Source organism: Varroa jacobsoni, unplaced genomic scaffold, assembly GCF_002532875.2.
Source record: "Varroa jacobsoni isolate VJ856 unplaced genomic scaffold, vjacob_1.0 scaffold_741, whole genome shotgun sequence".
Classification (NCBI taxonomy): Eukaryota; Metazoa; Arthropoda; class Arachnida; order Mesostigmata; family Varroidae; genus Varroa; species Varroa jacobsoni.
In genome coordinates this window covers 55,764-71,602 of record NW_019213643.1, presented here as the reverse complement: position 1 = coordinate 71,602, position 15,839 = coordinate 55,764, and the positions used below count along the sequence as shown (strand labels likewise).

Genomic DNA, 15,839 nt, shown 5'->3' with positions numbered 1-15,839 from the left:
CTGGAAGTCTTTGTACGTTCAGAATTTGCTGTCGGAGTAAGCACTTGCGTAATTTACGGGGAAGTAAACGGAACTTATTCGATTCATCCGAATCGGAGAACGACGAAACTCCACCGTGTGCGTTGCGGAACACTGAACTTCAGTGGTCGTGCTGCTCTCGAAAAGTTGCTGAGAATGTTGGGGATTTCGTCGAATAGTTAGTATGCGTTAGAGATGAATTAGTCATTGCACAAGACCAGCCCGTTCCAGCATTGAACGTTTTGTTTAAACTAAGTCGTAGAGTGGTTACGATTGGGTCTCAGTCATGACCAAAAAAAAAAAAGATCAGTGACCACAAAAGTCATTGGCAATTGGCAAAGAAAATTTCGAAAACCGGGCGAAAGCACTGCTGTTGGCAGTTTTTAGTCAATTCGATCTTGACGTCTCGCACATTCTCTAAGCCCCCTTAATAACGAGGCATTAGTAGCAAGCAGTAAAAACTGTACAGTCTTGCCTGTTCGTCCCACTACAGCAATATATACCTTTTTTGTTTTTATTTCACCTCAGGCCAATTTCCATCCTTAGCCACTCCGGACAGTTGTAATATAGATGTGGTCGCTTCTCAGTGTACAACAGGTGAAAGTCTAAGGGTTTAAATGCGAGCGTATACTGAGCACCTACAGTAAATTCGGATGCTTCAGTGTTTCTATAATCATTCTGATCTTGCGCTATCCTATTATTGATCTGTGTATATTTGATTTATGAATATATGTAAGTATTTGATTATTAGCAGCGAAGGTGAATGAAGGTATTGAGTTTAAGACTTATTTGTGAGCTCGTTTCGTCTGCGAAGATTGATCCGAAATTTAAAGATTGGGTCTGACGTGTTTATGAGTGCTCCTTTGATATGAACGCTTTTGTTTAACTGCCGTAACAGCAGAGGGCGCGCTAAACATCTTGTCGAACGCAGTATATATTGGTAGTGGTATATATACAGAGGGAATGAAAACGTTGATGCCCTTCAGTAGGAGTAGGTCGCAGGCAATAGGACAAAACATTGCCATGCAACGAAGCCGTTCGAATGAGTACTGGCGTTATATCGGGTTGTCTAATCATGTAGTTGAGACAAAGGTATAACACAACTTTCTTGCGAAAACGTGCGCCATTGGTCGAAATTCGCTATCTTATGTTAAACCGTGGTATTTTTTTCATTCCATCTGTTGTGCAACGTTCATTCATATTAAGAGATTTATATTATAATTAAATACACAAATTGCGAATTAGCATTATAGCATCATATAGCATAAGCTATATTTAAAATAAGTATAAATATATTCAAGAGTAATAATCGTTCATCTTCCGCTGCATCTACTGTCAAATATGTTTGGCCTACGAAATCGTTAACCCAGGCCATATACAGACGCCACTACATTAAATACCTGCCGCCATTTATTCCGAATCAAACCAGTCCATATATATAGGGCACGTGTACACAGTCTTTTCACGTATCCCTACGGCCACATAAACATAACATTAAACGTTAAATCCTTCCCCACGCACTCAGGAAGAGTCAGATACTTGGCTTGCACGCAACTTTTTTACGAAACGCTATCTGAAAATTGTACAACTCAGCCGCTTCTGATGTTATGAATTTAGCGCCAGTAGAATACGACGATAGCATATGATCCATAAATATATGGGAGAAAATTGCTCCCAAACCATCGCTGAAACCCAGGAAGATTCGTCTAGTGTCCGGACTGCAGCCGTCACTAGTGGGAAAAAGGCGCATTGGCATGCCAACGAGGATAGGACATAAGCCCGCCCTTCCATGCACCTTAGTAATGTCTGCGTGGGTGAATGTATTGTGAGTTTACAGGACATATTATAGCTTTATATTGTTACAAGATATCTATCTTGTAAAAATATAAAGCTATTTAGTAGTAAATCCTATTTTCAATTAACCTTTCCTCTTATTTGCCTCCCTCAGAAATTAATCTGCGCTCCCGAATGGAGGCGAACGCGTATCTCCAACATTTTAGGTAGATAGTACTGCCCCCCCCCCCCCCCCGCTGTGATTCGAAGCTGTGTAAAGCTCCTATGTGCGCATGCGTATCCACAAATTTGACAAATTTTTCCAATTCATTCTAAACTAGGCCACAGCGCATGCTCCCCGTAACGCTGTTGACTCGTTATAATGATCTTTACACCACATAAACAAGCCGCGTAAACGTAGAATGACGATGGTGATGTTCTATCAATACGTTTATTGCTTCTCGCGATGAGCAGTACTTACTTATACTTCAACTGTTCCAACTGCGAAGATCCAAATACCCCTCAATCGTCTGAGGCACGTGAGCGTGCTCAGATATTGTCTGCAACATTGTGATTTAATAAAGCATCCTATATTCGACAATTGAATTTCGATGACTTATTGATTGGTATGTATAATCTGGCGAGTGCCCAACCAAGCTACTTTAATTGAAGCACTAGATAGGAAGGACAACGATCACAATAGCTTTTATCTAGTATACGACGCGTACTCTATGAATCGAGAAATAAGCAATACCATATTTTCTCACTGAGATAAAAAACAAACAGCATTTTCTTATGAGCCTGGTATCGTATAATTAATGCTAGGAAAGAAAAGATATTAGAAATATATAGGTCGTGCTTATTATGATTAAACGTAAAATTCTTGCAAATATAATTGGTTCCTTCTAATAGGATAGCGTCAATCACTCTCAAATACAAAATACGCATCCAGGCAGAGAATATATATACAGAATAATACTGGATACTATACGTTTAGTTTTTTAGTTCTAAATTTGATCTCTTCCACGAATACAATGATTGAAAACGGCCTGTATATAGCAGGCTTATACTTTACAGTCAGTTATAAAGGTTGGTTTCATGGCAAGTCTTCATGTTTGAGATGAACCTTAGCGACAGTGGAATATACGAAGATTACGGCTTATTTCTGCTATGCAGTTGTGGGTTATCCTGCATAATGTTCGTCGAATAAAGTGTGCGAGGTAAGGGGTAAGCGTCACAGTTCGGTGCCGTTCACAAGCATAATAGGATCTTGCATATAGTTGGCCTTTTCCAATACATCGAAAAGTCCCTAGGGAATCAAAGACCATCGACGCTTTCATACTTGTGCCAATATGAGGCCTGCAAGGCCGTTTAGCCTATATCGTGTTCCACCATGAACCAGGCCGGCTTAGCATGCAAGCTAATTTAGCCTAACCCATTATGGGCGCTTGTTTTTATCAAAGCCGAACAAGCTTTTAGATAACCGCGCATTGCCCGATATTTTTATTTCCCTCAAATTTTTTTTCTTTTGAAATAGAACCTATGTATATGTTTGTGAAGTGTAGACGCATAAACAGACCTTTGTTTTTTTTGAAGATTTACAAAAAATGGTACATTGAATTCAACTATTTCTTCTGTGCAGTATTTAAATAGGTCTATTAGCATTTAATTTTGGTTAGTTCGTGAGGGCGCTCGTTGCCGAGGGTGTTTTTCTTTCGACAATGCAATTTTTATCAGGTGTTCACTATAAACTTGGTGATATTCGGGTCCCTTGGACCTCTATAAAAACGAAGTACTAAGATAAACAAGACGCCATTATTATCGTCTGCCTTTGTGTAGCCTGTTTATGTAAACGATTATGGAAAAAGTTTATAAAAATAGATAGACCCCTCTAAGGTAACGCGGTCTCTTTGAGAGTTTCACATGTTAATAATTGTAATGCTTCATATGGTGGACATGGCATATACTGCAGTCCTAATTGGAATACCTAACCATCAGTTCGTTTAAGATAGGGTAACATTTTTAGTTTCTCGTTTACAGAAGACATGGCTCTGTTTTAAATGTAGTCTTGGAGTATTCCGATAACGAAAAGGCGGTGTTTTATATGAAAACTTCAGAGGATTACACTTCCAGGAGGCTGGCAAAGACTTAACCAACGAGTGACACAGTAGAGGCGTTCCCAATGAGGAGGTCTTAATCAATGGCTAGCACGATGTATTGTTGCAGGAATCCACCTGACATTTTTATTCGGACAAACTATTCGCCCCTGGAGTTCTGCGTTCAGTTATTTCTGGCCTTGCATACAGTGTCCGGTCTAAAACCCGTCGGTCAGTTGGCATTAATTTTCGTCTGTTTCTTTAGATGATGTGTTTCATTTGAAGCCGGTATCATATGCTGTTAGATGGTAGGATATTTTCCTTTTTCGTTGTGGTGAGTGTTCCTCAAAACCGTTATGGGCATTGGATGCTCTAGTCAGGAATCTTGGAGAAATCATGCAGGCTATTCAAGTGGTGTATTTAACCCCCAATATTTACCCAGGTAGGCTGTGCTACGTAAGAAGAAGAATTCGAAAAAAAAAAAAAAAAACACAAAAAAAAAAGTGTATTTAACAATATTCTGTCTGTGACTGTGATCTTTGGATGCTAATTGTTGCAACGTGAAAAAAACGATACAGATATTTGAACGGTATCAGATTTGCTGAATAAATGAAAAGAACCTTTTCTACACAGTCATCGATGTATTTTATGTGTAACAGTGATATACGACAGATATTTTAGTCCGTTAATAAGATAAGACCGTTGAAAACAAGTCTTCGTTTTTATAGGATCCTTAGGTAACGCGGAAGTCGTGATAGAAAACTTTACAGTGAAAAGCGATTTCGTCCAGCTGTCGTATGGACATCTTCACTCAGAAGTCCTAATTTACAGAGGCTTTGACCAAACTAATATTAGAAATGTATACGCGGTACGTTATTGTGATCAAAGCAAGCCCATGATCGAACCCCAATTTTGTGGACAATTGTACATCCGAGAACGCGGCAGAATTGCGGTAAGGACACCTACCTCTGATCACCTACTTAAATCGAACTGAGAATATTTAAGAAATACCTATGACAGGAGACTAACAGTCTCCTTCTACTTTTTCTTTTAAGCTTTATGAGTGATATTCGTGAAGCTTCTTTCTGAAAAGGAAAAAAAAAATAGTCATACTTAAAATACGTATTCGTGAAGCTTCTTTCTGAAAAGGAAAAAAAAAAATAGTCATACTTAAAATACGTAAGCAGCTCGAAAATCGACTTTGTTGATCCCTGCTTCGAGTTTCTAGCAATGAAAAATAATTGTAGTTGAAAAATTAAAACAATCATAGGGCAATTTTTTGCCTCGTATTATCGTAAATATGGTAACTCTTGAGTAGCGCTTGAGTACGTATTAGTCAGTCACCAGAAATACTTCGCGCGCGAATTCAAATTATAATACGCAATAATCAGCTTTTTCTGATGCAGGTTTCTAAAATCTGGTTACCCAGTCGCAGCTATGAAGTAACGGTTATTCCCCATATATCAACCGGATACAAAAGGTTCGTCATCAAGCCATACTCCTTTAACGTTCTAAAGACTACAGCATGTGCCCGATGGTGTTTCATAAAATCGGGTAAGAGGTATTCATTAACAGATCCTATTTTACCTACGTATTGAAGATAAATGTCTTTGATGTGCTCACGAGTACCAATGTCGCCTATAGAAGGCAATATTTAATGCTCACTTTACTACGATTTGACTTTTCCATAAATCCCCTTATGATATGATCAAGCTATATTATTAGTGAACTTGTCTCAAGAAGAATCGTACGATTTTGGATAAGACCCTCTGAAAATTCTACAATAACTATGCTTATCGCGCTATGAAATGTGTTTAGAAAAACACAGGCACGTATTGCTTGACACAATTTGTCTACGCTTGACTATGACCAACGCGTACAAATCAAGTTTTACTGGATTGGGTTATAAGTTCTGCGGACAGTTACCAATAGAATAACTCGTAGATGCGAAGTCAGTATCCATTTATACGCGACCAATGCGATTTGGAGACTGATCTTTGTTATGCTTCTAAGACAACATTGCGGTTGCTGTTCGTTGACCACTCAGTCGTTCAGCGTGGTGAAGTGGCGTTTACGAATAGCCGTTTCGTAGAATTCTCGCTACCGGCGTTTGCACACATTTCGAAATTAAGCCCTTTCTCTTGACAGATCTAGCCGCAGACATTAATATACAGAGAAATGCTACTGTTGGAGAATCTTCAGTGGGTCTAAATTATCTGAACGCCACGACGTATAGGAGGCTTCGGATTTTGCGCGTACTAGGTAGAACGATCATATCCTAAACACAGGTACCTTCACCCTTTCCGTCGTTATGTGCTATAATCGCCCTTCATCGAGGAATCCTGAAGATCCACTAGGCTAGGCGTTGTTTCATAGTACATGTTGAATCATGAATTTAGAGCACGCTGGCGTCGAACGTCTCAGTAGTCAGCCTCATCCTTATAAACCCCCATTTCATATATAATAAAACTCTATAAAATACCTTATAACAATAGTGATTTGTTTTGTGGCGAGCGTAATCGTTCCTCATAGATGTTCCGATAGCGTACTGGCATTTGCATGTTGCTTCTGCTTACAGCATGGAGAGAGAATATAAACTTCGGTAAGTATACTAACGTAGGCAACGGATATGCCATGCTAATTGTCGGTCTGCCTCTCTCAACAACCGAGTTCCAAAAGGCCTGTGCTGAATATCCCGAACACCCGATGAAGATTCGGTTCGGATTGTTGACATCGTTTGGAGTTAACAGTCAAGTGATTCTGAGAAACGCTCGCCTCAGACACTTTATTTTGCTTATACCAATGATTCGAAACGTAGCGCCTGCAGTTCAGCTTGGTGGATATATTAAATGTCCACGCCGTAAACCACTTCCAATCTATGGAAGGATAAGTAAGACATTTTCTAAAAAATTGTCTATAATTATTATTTTTTTTTTTTTTCGTAGTAATATTGATTTTACTCATTTTCTACATCATGACTGTGTTTGGCACCCATCCATTCCAACCTACTAGGATTAATCATGAAAAAGAAGAGTTTGCCCAGTTAACGTGGACTCTTGTCGGCTGAATTATTGTCAACTGTGACAACAGTAAGCCATGAGTCGAACTTCACAAAGGGTCGTTTCGTTACTTTATACTATGTTAAAAAAATCATAAACGATATTATTTAAGTTACTAGTATTCGTACTGTACTGTCAGCCGACATAAAATGAATTTACTGTTTTTATCGCTTCAACCATCAAGGTTTCAGTAAGTAGTTCCTCTATGTTTACTAACAGATTCGATGGGAAGGTCAATTTATGCGTGTACGCTGCCTATGCTGGATTTTTAGTCAATACAGCGTAATTGCTGCAATATAATTAATGCAATGCTACAATAAGGGTGGATGCTGTGTCCACAGTTTGTGCTTTAGGGACGTTCTTCGCATCTGTGTTCACCTTCCATATTTCCTAGACCCAGAGCTAGCCCAACTGCATTCACAAGACGAAGCAGCTTGGTACAGTCAAGTAAGTAGGGGTTAACGAACGTGAAGGTCATCGCCGTATCGTAACCATTAGAAAGAACCGGAAAGCTGGCTAGAAAGCCTAAACTAATTAGTTCCACGTCGAGACCTACACAGGCATTGCTCCTGGACCGAAATTTGCCTAATATGCAGATACTGAATAAATCCAAAGTGTTTCAATTGTTTCGTTTACAGCTCATATGGACCACGAGGAAAGGGATAGTACTTTCGGCGATACCTTTGTTCGTCATTTCCTCGCACTTCTCGTCACTCTTCCCTCGTTTGAGTCAAATTTTGATCCTATGAGATGGAACGTACTGACTTTACGGGATGTCATTCTTAAAAATGTAGGTTAAGGTGACGTCTTTTTTTTTTGCATTTAGACAATATAGTTATACCATTACTGCTACCGCTTTCGATTGATACGGAAAATTATCAATTTTTCGTATGTATTTCTCTTGGAGATTGTTTTAGGCTATTTACAGGTACTAAGATTACTAAAACTGGTTGTATATCCATTTCTATAACGCCAGGCTGAAAAATCCAACCCTTAAAATGTTTGTTGTTTTTACAATTGAACTAAGCGTCTCGATAGGGTTTCGGTGGCGCTACGTTTAAGAGCGATCTGACAACGTAAACTTAGAAAGATATTTGCAAGCGCTCCAATTAGCCGGTAATGGTAAATTTAAAATGAAGATCGTAATAAATATATACAAACGTATTTGCATTACTTCAATGAATTGCTGGCCAATTCAGTGCTTTCAGCCACTGCAGTTAACATTCGCGGTCGATTAAGTAGGTCGCCAACAGTAAAGCTGGATATAATTACTTTCAAAGGTTACCTTTGTCTCATTTATTAAAGATCCTGTTAGGATTTGCCTTGCTCAAACCTATCTGTATGATAGAGGTCACAATTTCTTCACGTAGTGATTTGTGTAGGTATCTTCTTCAAGTGACAATTACTGAGAACTATTGAGTGGAATCTGCGTAAGATTTGGATAAAGAAAAATAAATATATGCAGGTTTTAATGATATCTTCCGGTTGAGCGCGTTGTCGGTCACCGGGGTCACCTAAGGTGGTCAATCCGTACTTACTAGGCCTGCGGTGTGCAAGTCCGAGGCTGAAATATTATTCTAGGTAGCATACCAAGCTTATTGCTAACGACATAAGAGATTTTCCCCGATACACAGGTAGTCCTCACCGGTCTGTCGAGCTTCGAGCGCGCAGATAATTTTACCCGTGCAGACTCAACTAACGAGCGGATATTCCTTAAGGCTCCTATGATTGCCCAGTTCTTAGAACTAGATACCGAATGGTATTATAGAAGGTTCACAGGACGTATCAGAATAAAATATCGTAGCTTTGGTGTCGCCTTCAATATCACAGTAAGTTGAACGCCCGCTGTGAATACGTTGCAAAATACATTGCGAAAATGCATAGTAATGTTAAGCACCAGCCATCAGGTCCTGGGTTAGATATTCAGGTTCAAGCTGTTTGTCACGTTTCCTAATTTCGTATTATCAACTCATTGCACAGTTACATACGATCACCATAGACATTGTAGCCCTCCGTGTTGGTTTCCAATGTACCACCGGCGTGACGGTCGATTTTCAGGTCTATCACTACTTGAAAGTTTTAGCTTTCACATAATACGCTCTGTACAATATTTCCCCTGTACGGAGAAGCCATTAATCATCTAAAGGTTAGTTCTAGGGTATAACCGGTTTATTACAAAGATTATACAGCAGCTACATCCATACGCAGTTTTATGACTACCGTGTCCTGGTCCGAATTTACGATGGCACCCGTATAGCGGGTGCCATCGTAATTTTTCGTAGAAAAAAAATCAATTTTTTTGCTTTAGCTAGTCGCCTCGTATATGTGTTCCAGTGCGTATCTAGCTAGCTATTGCCTATTACCGATATAAGCACTAAGTAAAAAAAAATTAAGGGTTACGCGGCCTATTAGCCACCCCATATTCATCTTACATAAACAACCATATTGAATTTTATACAAATATAGGTATACATACCATTTTAACAAGGACACTTTTTATTCCAGTATGATGGATATAATACATGGACAGACAACTATTTAACTTACGGGTTTATTGGGATGCATACTGTTGTGTCAATGACCGGAGACTTTGAAGTACCGAGTAGATATAGCGGTGATGCGGCTGCATACATAACACAGGATTATGTAAGTTTATATCTTTGTTTGTGATTTAGGAAAAAGCTTCATTATTTACTCGAAGCGTTACTCTACATGGTACGCTGGTGAATGATCTTTCTAGACGCATGGCTTTTCTTTAAGTGATTAATATGTAACTGTTTATAATAAGCTGGGCCTTACTTCTGTCTAAAACATTAGCTAGCGTCCTCCAATTGCGACAATTCTCACTGGAATTTATTTTTCCGTCCTTGCTCCAGTGTGGGTACTTGGAGTCGAAATAGTTGATTGATCAACTATTTAAATTATAATTGTTTTTTAAAAAAAAACAACGGTTTGGGGAAAACTCACTCTTTGCTTGTAGCGGTTCGGGTCTCCTTTGAGCTTCACCAATTTCATAATCGTGACGTACTCTCTCCAGTTTTCTTCATCCCAAAGCTAGATGCTTACGCCTTTGCCCTTCAAAGGCTGTGTAGCGCACATTGCCATATATGCTAGCATACAAGCTACCTGGCACCTATTCTATGTATGTTTTTAAATACGTGCATGATACTCATGAACGTGCTCGTTAAAACACGTATGGCTGGTAAGGATTTACGGCACGCGATTGACTACTTCCCTGATTCTCTTGATGTCCTTCTCATACTACTTTTTAATTTCCATTTCTAATCATCTAGCCCAGGCAGCGACCTTTGTGTTCAGGGATCTCTTGTGACAACTTGTCGGGAGGCTCTCAGGTGACGGTCTGATCGTGGTACATCCCTTACCGTTTATCAAGTTTGATATCCCACGACACGTGTCATATTGATGATCATGCTGGTAGGGGCTCAGACGTTGGGGGTGCTCGACTTACCCGACTGGCGACACAGTCGTGCTTTTCTTAAGTGACGCTAATTTCCGTTTTTCTTTTTGGCCTCTGCCTATAGAGAATCTATTAGGAAACTATGAAGCATACTACACATTCTCCTGTTCTCACGTGATCCCCTGACCTTTGGCTGGCATCAATCTGCTGAGATTTTTGTGACCAAAGTAGCCTTATCCGATGCTTCACTTATAGCGGTTTGTTATTTCTCATCATGTCTCACTATTAGGTACCAAAACACTCTTCCTAGTTGAAATAAACCGCCGGTAAAGTTCCTACATCTCTGCTTGACAGTGAATAAGGCGGCTGCTGTCTTCTTGAACATTTGTTCTTCATCCGGCCACAATGTTGCCCAGGGTTACGTTTGCTTTGGTCTTTAGTTCTGTATCGGTTCTGGCAGAGATTATCAACGCTTAATCCTTTCAACATAAGCATTTGACCACTCCTACAGTAAGCACGGTTTCTCAAGATTAGTTTTTGTAACAGTCTTGTTGTGACTCGGTACTCAAAGCCATGCTCTATTTTGATTTTACCCTCATTTAAGTAGCTAGCTATAAAGGAGCGTCAGAAATAGGAAAGTATATTCTTCACCTCCAGTGCGCCTAAAATCAAACTTATCAAATGTGAAGCATTTATCACCTGTAGATGAATCGCCAAGAGGGACCTTTCACTTAGCTAATCAGTTTCTTCGCGACAAGGATTTTAGGCGCTTTACCGTAACGGGATAGCAAAGTGGCCTGTACAGACTTGATTGTCCAATATATTCTGGTATGTTTTTTTTCACTCATTTAAGAGATTATCTTCTCACGCAACTTTAAGGACATTTATCGCAGGATTTCCAAGTGGTTGATTAGTAAGAACTTCCGCCTCCGATGATATGCAATATGTCCTGCTGTCTTCTTACTCTTGTCCTCACATCCACGGTTGCTTTTTCAGTCAGCTGAGTATTATCCTGTACGTATAGCGCCTCCCTTTTTGCTTGTCCTTGGAGCCCCGAAAATTATTTTTCGATTATCTCACTTAATCAGCTGATTTGAGGTTTGGGCATCGCTCTCGCTAATTTACCCTGAGCTTTTTCGTATCCTATTAAGCATAAGTTGCTTGTCAGTTCTCCGATCAGCTATAGCTGCTCCTTACCTTTATTTTCTCTGATGTTTTCGCGCAGGTTGGCTGTGGCTTCCTTGGGGTTCACTTTCAAACTGCTGACAATGATAATGTGATGTGGTTCCGAACATCAATATTTTGCTCCCGCAGTTTTTCGCTGCTTCAGTAATGAATCAATCCCGCACTAGTGATTTTTTTCATGGAGTTATTGAAAAATTATTTCCTCTTGTCCTTATCGAACTCCTGATTTGACCTTTTTAACGTTCTCGAGGAAATTAAAGTCTGTCCAATTACCAGACCGCAGCAGCATCTGAACGCCACTGGCAGCGAATACCCCAAAGATATTCCGAACTGTGTGACAAGGCGCCCCATCGTCAATGAAGACGTACCCACATTCAGGTAGTCTTTCCCTTATCCAAGGCATCTCGCTCTCGATAACCCCCAGAGTACTCCTACTGCTTTGATATTTTCTATACGAAATGTATCATCAATGCCTTTGCCAGAAATCACAAACTGCTTTATAATTTTCAACGTATGTTTAATTTTCGGTATGGGGCAATTTTCAGAAAATCGTTCACCAGCACCTATGAAGGTATAATGGGCGGTATTTTCGAACATTTTTCAAAATTAGATTTGTCTAAAAAACTGATTTTTGCTCAATTCTCAACGGTCCGATTTTCGACTTGGTTTGCCGAATGAAAACGGGCTCCTTTCATTCGAGCATTGAACCGAAGTTTCTTAGCAGGTCTACTGCTCTTGAAGTCAGAGTCGTCAGCGAAGCGTAATTTTTAACATAGCGAGTCCATGATCTTTTCTTTGGGAAAAGACATTATACGTGACGAACACGTATCTCTGAAGAGTTCGTAAATAATCGCTCGGTCGTTCCGATTCGTAGTACATCTTTTTCAATTCTAAACACGAATTTTACGGGACGACTAGGGAAGGTTCTCTCAGCTCCCTGGCTGTAAGTTGGTGATCCCAAGCTGGGAAAAATCAAACGTGCCAACAGGGTCGCACTGTGCTGAACTAACAGTCTGCTAGTTAATGTTCCCTGTTCCTCAGCGACACTTTACCTACAGGAACAGACAAGGTCACCCAAACAATGCTAAAACGCTGTTAAGCTCTGCTAAACATCACCACTACGGCGCTGAGCAGTCGTGTTTGATAGTGAGGTAGAATGCTCCGGCTCTACGTAGTATGAGATATTACCACTAAATATAATAGTGTATTTCGTAGAAACGAAATCATGCTAAGATCCGTTGAAATCCGACTATAGTAAAGCTATCACGCTTACGATCGAAGATATACTAGGTCAATTTTACGTATCACACTATTTGTCAGCCGTTTGAAAATTTGTCGTTTTTATTGATATCGTTATCGAGATTTTTATCAACATGTAAAGTATGAAGACAGCATAGAAGAGAACAACGCGATCCTCGTAAACTAAAACCCATAAATATCTCTCGTTTCGGTTCTGCACAGCCTGCTTTAGGACATAGAACTAACTGCGTGTTGAATTTATCCGAGTCTATTCGACTGAGCAGAGACTGTGGAATGTGTAGAAGTTTCTGCAGCCTTGCGGTAGGTTGCCGATGTCTTTATCAGACTCCCGATTCCAGAGATGCATTCGTACGGCGCGTCTGATACGGCGCATGATCGCTGAAAAAATTCGTAGTACCGTACTTTTTGTATGATCATTTAAAGCAAGGATGGCCCATAACTATAAAAACAAGAGTCCGCTGATCCCCTTCTACGCATCTAATGAGTAGCCAATATTTGTAGTCTTAGGCGACCGTTAAAGCTTAGCGCAAGTGGCAGTAATCTAAGAGTCGCCATACAGGGAAATAATTTTCCTCTTCTACAGCGCGTTTCAAAAGACGTTAGACGATACCTGATAATGCAGTAGCTCAGGCCCGTTGGAAAAGGTATAATTGTTTACGAAAGCAATTACAATCCTATTCTTTCTCGTACGCGCAATTAAAACGTCTATGATCTAGCGAGGGCTTGAAATGGCGCGTTAATTATAGCTTAAATGACAGCTCATTTGGCATTGGAAAACTAACGCCACGTAGTGCCACTGGTTCCTTAAGGTGGGTTACACCGAAATAATCGTACTCCTCTAAACACGTCCTAGTAGGCAAAGCTCGTTCCAGTTCTCCGGCCTTCTTCTCCTTGCCAATCCGCATTGGAGAAACTCGAGGGGGTCATGTCGGTGTAGCAATCACGTTGATGACAGTCGTATCCGTGGTTCAATATGCGTTCTGGCTTTTTGAGCAATAGAGTATGTGGGGCGAATTGGGACCCTAATGCTTGTCGTCCATCATTTTTAGAATACAAAAACAGAACGGAGCCGTAAATTCATCTATGGGAGTAGAAATTGCGTATTTTAGAGGGGTGAGCAAAACGCGAATAAAAATATCGTTATGCCTACGGTCAGTACTAGAAGCTTATTGGATGCTAGTTAGTGTGCATTTCCGCATCTATGTTGTGAACGGTGCAGGCCCGAGACCAAAGCTGCAATCAGATATGTCTATGGTAGCTTAGTGCATCTTTTTTTTTTTTGTTAAAATGTGGATTACACAAGAACAACATCAGTGTTTTTCTTAGATATTTACCCTGAGCGCCATATGTACACGTGCATAGCAGCTCATAGCGTATAGTTACGTTTGGCATATTATTAACGCGTTGAATTTCTATTTACAGGGTCACGAGTTAACTGTATATTCTGAAGAACTTCGTAATCGTATTAAAGCCATTTTGCTTGGTCATGCCAATACGATCCTAAAACAAATAAATCTTCCTGTTTACTTAGAAACATATGAATTTAATAAAACTCTTGGCTAATAAATGTTTGAAGTTCACAGTGTAATTAATTAGACTGATGGTCATATAATACGCATGAGATTGTTATGTTTAGTGATTGCCGAGGTGATATGACAAGTAGACTTACTAGTTGACGCAATATAGGACGCGTGACCTAGTTAAGAGTAAATTTGGTATTTTTGTTTTTATAAATTAGCGATCGGTAATAGGTAGCTTCAATCAAAGTTAAGGAAGTTCTACGATTTGGGCATAATCGATTCGTTCGGATCACGTTTTAATTTCACTTCTGACTGAAAAGATGGTCGTATCGGGTGAAAAAGTTAATTTGCTATACCAACTTTTTATCGAACCGAAACAGCGAAGAAGAGTTGGTCTGTGACGTCCAAGATGCGATCATTGACGCTAATAAGCTACTTTCAAAAACAGTCATAGGATCCTCGTTGTATATGTCACATTTATCTTAAGCTCTTGTCGCAATTTTGGCGCCTCGGCAGGAACATGACAGACATTTATTTTGTATTTCAAGATAATGGTACTTTATAACCGTGTGTTGTTTTCTTCCAATTCAACATATGTACCCTTAGGAATCTGAGGTCGTTTTCTCATATATTGTCCTTGCAGAGTTCTGCGGGTAAATTATAATAGGCCGTAAAAATCAAAACATTCCAGAAAATGGTTCACGAATAAGGGTTCCATCTTCGAATTGATGTATTCAATGAATGTCTGGTAGGACTTTCACCGAAAACATCATGAGGCGTTGGTTTTAAAAGGAAGGTTCTGAATGATCTACGATACCCCTCATCCGGATGCTTGTGGTAGAAGTGTTCATATGGTCGGAAACGGGAGCTTTAAGATGCGTCCTAACATGCCGGGTACCTCCACCTGGACGATCTGATCCTATCCACATACTCGAACTTTTCATTTCCGTATTACTAATTCTATGCATCTTCTGCCTTGTAAGTAAAGCGTTGTCAATGCAAAAATTGGTCGGTCGAGCGGCCGGTTTATTACTTGCTATATCCGTAGCTGGTTGCTGCTGTCTAATTAGTCTGCTTGGCTTCTAGCCCAGGCATTCCTGTTGGGTATTTCATTAAACGGCTAGCTCCCAGCGCGAAACGAAGTATGTCTATGCTCGTGTTCGAGCTACAATACGATAACTTAGTGGATAATGTAGCTGCCTGCTAACCTTAGGAAAACGTTGTAATCTAGGATCACATCTGGGCATAGATACACTGTTCGCTGCGCGCAAGGAGCCAGCTGTCTGATAGAATGCTGCCTAACGGCGATATCGGGCGTTACACTCGAAACATCGAGTGACGTTGGCCTGATACGGTTTGGCCTGCAAAACTGAATAACGAAGAGTTCATAGCTGTGTGTGAAGTGCATAAGCGTTGTAGTTTCGTTGAAATTCACAAGGTAACATGGAATTGGAGATAGGGGTATCGCATGATATGAGTTTGAGTTAGGTTAAAAACAGAAATGAAACAA

The 15,839-nt window shown here is 40.0% G+C and overlaps 1 protein-coding gene across 2 annotated transcripts; it reads left to right on the top strand.

Moving 5' to 3' along the window:
• Window positions 1-3,497: 3,497 nt before the first annotated feature.
• LOC111263181 (uncharacterized) lies at window positions 3,498-14,376 on the top strand. 2 transcript variants are annotated; one of them, XM_086969495.1, is made up of 8 exons: window positions 3,498-4,118; window positions 4,616-4,839; window positions 5,294-5,441; window positions 6,466-6,777; window positions 7,585-7,740; window positions 8,585-8,775; window positions 9,452-9,592; window positions 14,232-14,376. In XM_086969495.1, exons 1-8 carry the CDS (start codon window positions 3,992-3,994, stop codon window positions 14,370-14,372), a joined length of 1,440 nt encoding a protein of 479 aa, XP_086825621.1. In that variant the 5' UTR covers window positions 3,498-3,991; the 3' UTR covers window positions 14,373-14,376. The 2 variants fall into 2 exon arrangements, with proteins under 2 accessions (XP_086825621.1, XP_086825622.1); XM_086969496.1 differs by lacking the exon at window positions 8,585-8,775 and having other exon boundaries at window positions 7,585-7,736.
• The last annotated feature ends 1,463 nt before the right edge of the window (window positions 14,377-15,839 follow it).

Bases quoted from the DNA above. Each gene is read 5' to 3' on its own strand.
- LOC111263181 (XM_086969495.1), top strand. From the start codon at position 3,992: ATGGCTAGCACGATGTATTGTTGCAGGAATCCACCTGACATTTTTATT. The intron at 7,741-8,584 runs GTTAAGGTGACG...ATACACAGGTAG, and splicing joins TGTCATTCTTAAAAATGTAG to TCCTCACCGGTCTGTCGAGC. The intron at 9,593-14,231 runs GTAAGTTTATAT...TTCTATTTACAG, and splicing joins CATACATAACACAGGATTAT to GGTCACGAGTTAACTGTATA.